The sequence below is a fragment of the Podarcis gaigeae genome, assembly GCF_964106915.1.
Source record: "Podarcis gaigeae genome assembly, chromosome: 7".
NCBI lineage: Eukaryota > Metazoa > Chordata > Lepidosauria > Squamata > Lacertidae > Podarcis > Podarcis gaigeae.
The window spans coordinates 1,154,858-1,157,500 of record NC_139683.1 but is presented as its reverse complement, the minus strand read 5'-3'; the positions used below and the strand labels follow the sequence as shown (position 1 = coordinate 1,157,500).

The window sequence follows — 2,643 nt, the reverse complement described above, 5'->3', positions numbered from 1 at the left end:
ACGGCCGGCGCCACAGAATGGCGTGGCTGCCCTGAGCAGAAGGAGCGCAGGACACGAGAAGGAGCAGACCGGGGGCTCATCTGACCGCGGGCTCCCATCTCCCCTCCCCTGCCTTTGCAGCACCCTAGCAACCTCCTGGGTCTTCTGGTTCCTCTCCAAGTGCTCTCCCCCGAGGAGGAAGAGAGCGAGGGGCCTTATAACCCTGCCAGGCCCTCCCCTGGCCAAGGACACAGCGCCATGCAAGCGCACCTCCTCCCGGCCGTGTCAGAAATGATGACATCTCCATCGGGGACACATCCCTCTCCACACACACTGCCTGGAAAGTTGAATTCTTGAGGCAGAAGGGACCTCAAAGGCCATCGACCCAGCCAGGCCCTGCCAACCAGAGCACTACAGAGCTGTGGGCATCCCTGCATCCACTCCATAGCTCAGCCACTGCTGTGGCTGCCTCTAAAAAACGAGAGAGGGGAAAGTTGAGAGCAGCCAGGAAAGACCCTCTCCACACTGCCCCTGTCAGACACACACAGCCCAACATTTTCATCCAGCTCCTGGTCCTGGGTCCTGAACAGTCCACTGTCTGTATCCATTAACTGCCGAGAAGTCTAAGGAAAACCTGTACTTGTTTAGGGAAGTTTTTCATGTTTGACGTTTTATTGTGCTTTTAATATTCTGTTGGGAGCTGCCCAGAGTGGCTGGGGAAACCCAGCCAGATGGGTGGGGTATAAATCTACAGTCATACCTCGGGTTACAGACACTTTGGGTTGCGTGATTTTGGGTTGTGCACCGCACCAAATCCGGAAGTACTGGAACGGGTTACTTCTGGGTTTCGGTGCTTTGCGCATGTACAGAAGTGCCAAATTGCAACCAGCGTGTGCCCAGACGTGGCACTGCAGGTTGTGGGTGCTGCGGGTTGTGAACGTGCTTCCCGCACGGATCACGTTCGCAACCCGAGCGTCCACTTATTATTATTATTATTATTATTATTATTATTATTATTATTATTATTATTTCCTCAAGGCAGATAGATCGCTCCTTTTGCATTGAGTAAGCCTTGCAGTTTTCTGGGCTGCGATCTGGCAAGCTCAGGCCTTGCAAAGGCCTTTAATTGCCCACAATCTTAAAACCGAAGAAGTGCAGCTTTCTGAAGCGCGAACTGAGCAGGGGAAGGGACGGAAAAGAAGTGGGAGCCGATTCAGATTTGATGGGGAGGCCAATGGTAGCTCACCTTGGGATTTGTCAGGTGAGCCACACCTGCAACTCAAGTCGTGTCGGACGGGGCCGCTGGGAGTTGCAGTCCATCAATGCGTAGAAACCTTGCAGGGCCACAGACTGGGCATCCCTGGGCTAGAGTAAGAACCGCACACCCAGCCCAGCTCTGCAGCAATATGGAAAGAATCCCCCTCCTTACACTCTGGTTGTATCGCAGAGTGGTTAGAGCAACATTCAGGAGTCACTCATCCCCTTTAAGAAGTTCTGACTCTGGGGATGGAGTGAATCCTCTATGGAGGTTGCAGAGTTCAGGACTTCTTAGTTTGGAGAAAAGGAAATGAAGAGGTGACACAATTGTTATTATTGGTGATGATGGTGATGACAGAAGCTTATAAAATTATCCATGGCATGCAGAGGGTGGACGGAGAAAAGTCATCTCCCTCTCCTAACACTAGACCTTGCAGGCATCCCCTTAAGCTGAATGTTGAGCCATTCAGGACAGACAGAAACTAGTCCTTCTTCACACAGTGCAGGGTTAACCAGTGGAACTCCCTGCCCAAGGCATCTGGAGGGACACTGTAAGAATAGGATGCTGGACTAGAAGGGCCATTGGCCCGATCCAGCAGGATATAATAATAATAGTAGTAGTAGTAGTAGTAGTAGTAGTAGTAATAGTAATAATAATAATAATAATAATAATAATAATAATAATAATAATTGTAGGGATATCGCGGAGTGGGGAGTGGGGTCCAGAGGGAGCACACTTCCCCACCAGCAGGCAGCCACAATCTGCCTGCATGCGTGACCCTGGGGTGCAGGGCACAACCCCCCCCTCAGACAAGTCATGGTTGTCTAGAACATTGTCCCCTATGTCTGTCCTTTTGCGGTCTAAGGAGTCAGCAGTGTCCTGTCTGTAAGTTTTTCCCTGAGACCTTTTGTCTCCTACGTCACACACTGTGCAAGGGGAAAATGACACTGTGGAACCGGTGCCAAAATAGCTCTGTACCACCCCACGATTTCGGGACGGAAGATGTGTAAAGGTCACAGCCCAAAAAAGTATTTGCCTAGCTTGCATGTTTGTCTCAATAAAAAGAGGCTCCACAGGAATGGTGGTAGCTCGCTCGCTCGCTCGCTTCAGACCACCTGTGCGCAGCTCACATCATGATCAACACCTGTCTCGTGCCTTCACTTCAATAATAATAATAATAATAATTTTATTTATACCCCACCCTCCCCAGCCAAGACCGGGCTCAGGGCGGCTAACAACCAATAATAAAAACAAGTTGATTGAAATACAACTTTAAAAACAAGATTAAAATACAACATTAAAACATTAAAATGCAGCCTCATCACAGGAGAAGAAAGGAAAAAGGAAAGAAAATGGGAGGGGATCAAGTTGATTCCAAGCCAAAGGCCAGGTGGAACAACTCTGTC

At 49.7% G+C, this 2,643-nt stretch overlaps 1 protein-coding gene across 2 annotated transcripts in view; it reads right to left on the bottom strand.

The window, feature by feature from the left end:
• LOC310849180 (cytochrome P450 11B, mitochondrial-like) overlaps positions 1 to 306 on the bottom strand; it is a 19,482-nt gene extending 19,176 nt beyond the window's left edge. Inside the window, exon 1 of one of the 2 annotated variants that reach the window (XM_083749245.1) lies at positions 1 to 306. This exon is cut by the window's left edge and continues 162 nt beyond it. In XM_083749245.1, the coding sequence (XP_083605371.1) occupies positions 1 to 98 (98 nt within the window). In that variant the 5' untranslated portion in view covers positions 99 to 306. The other variant, XM_083749246.1, reaches the window with a different exon arrangement.
• Between the last annotated feature and the right edge of the window lie 2,337 nt (positions 307 to 2,643).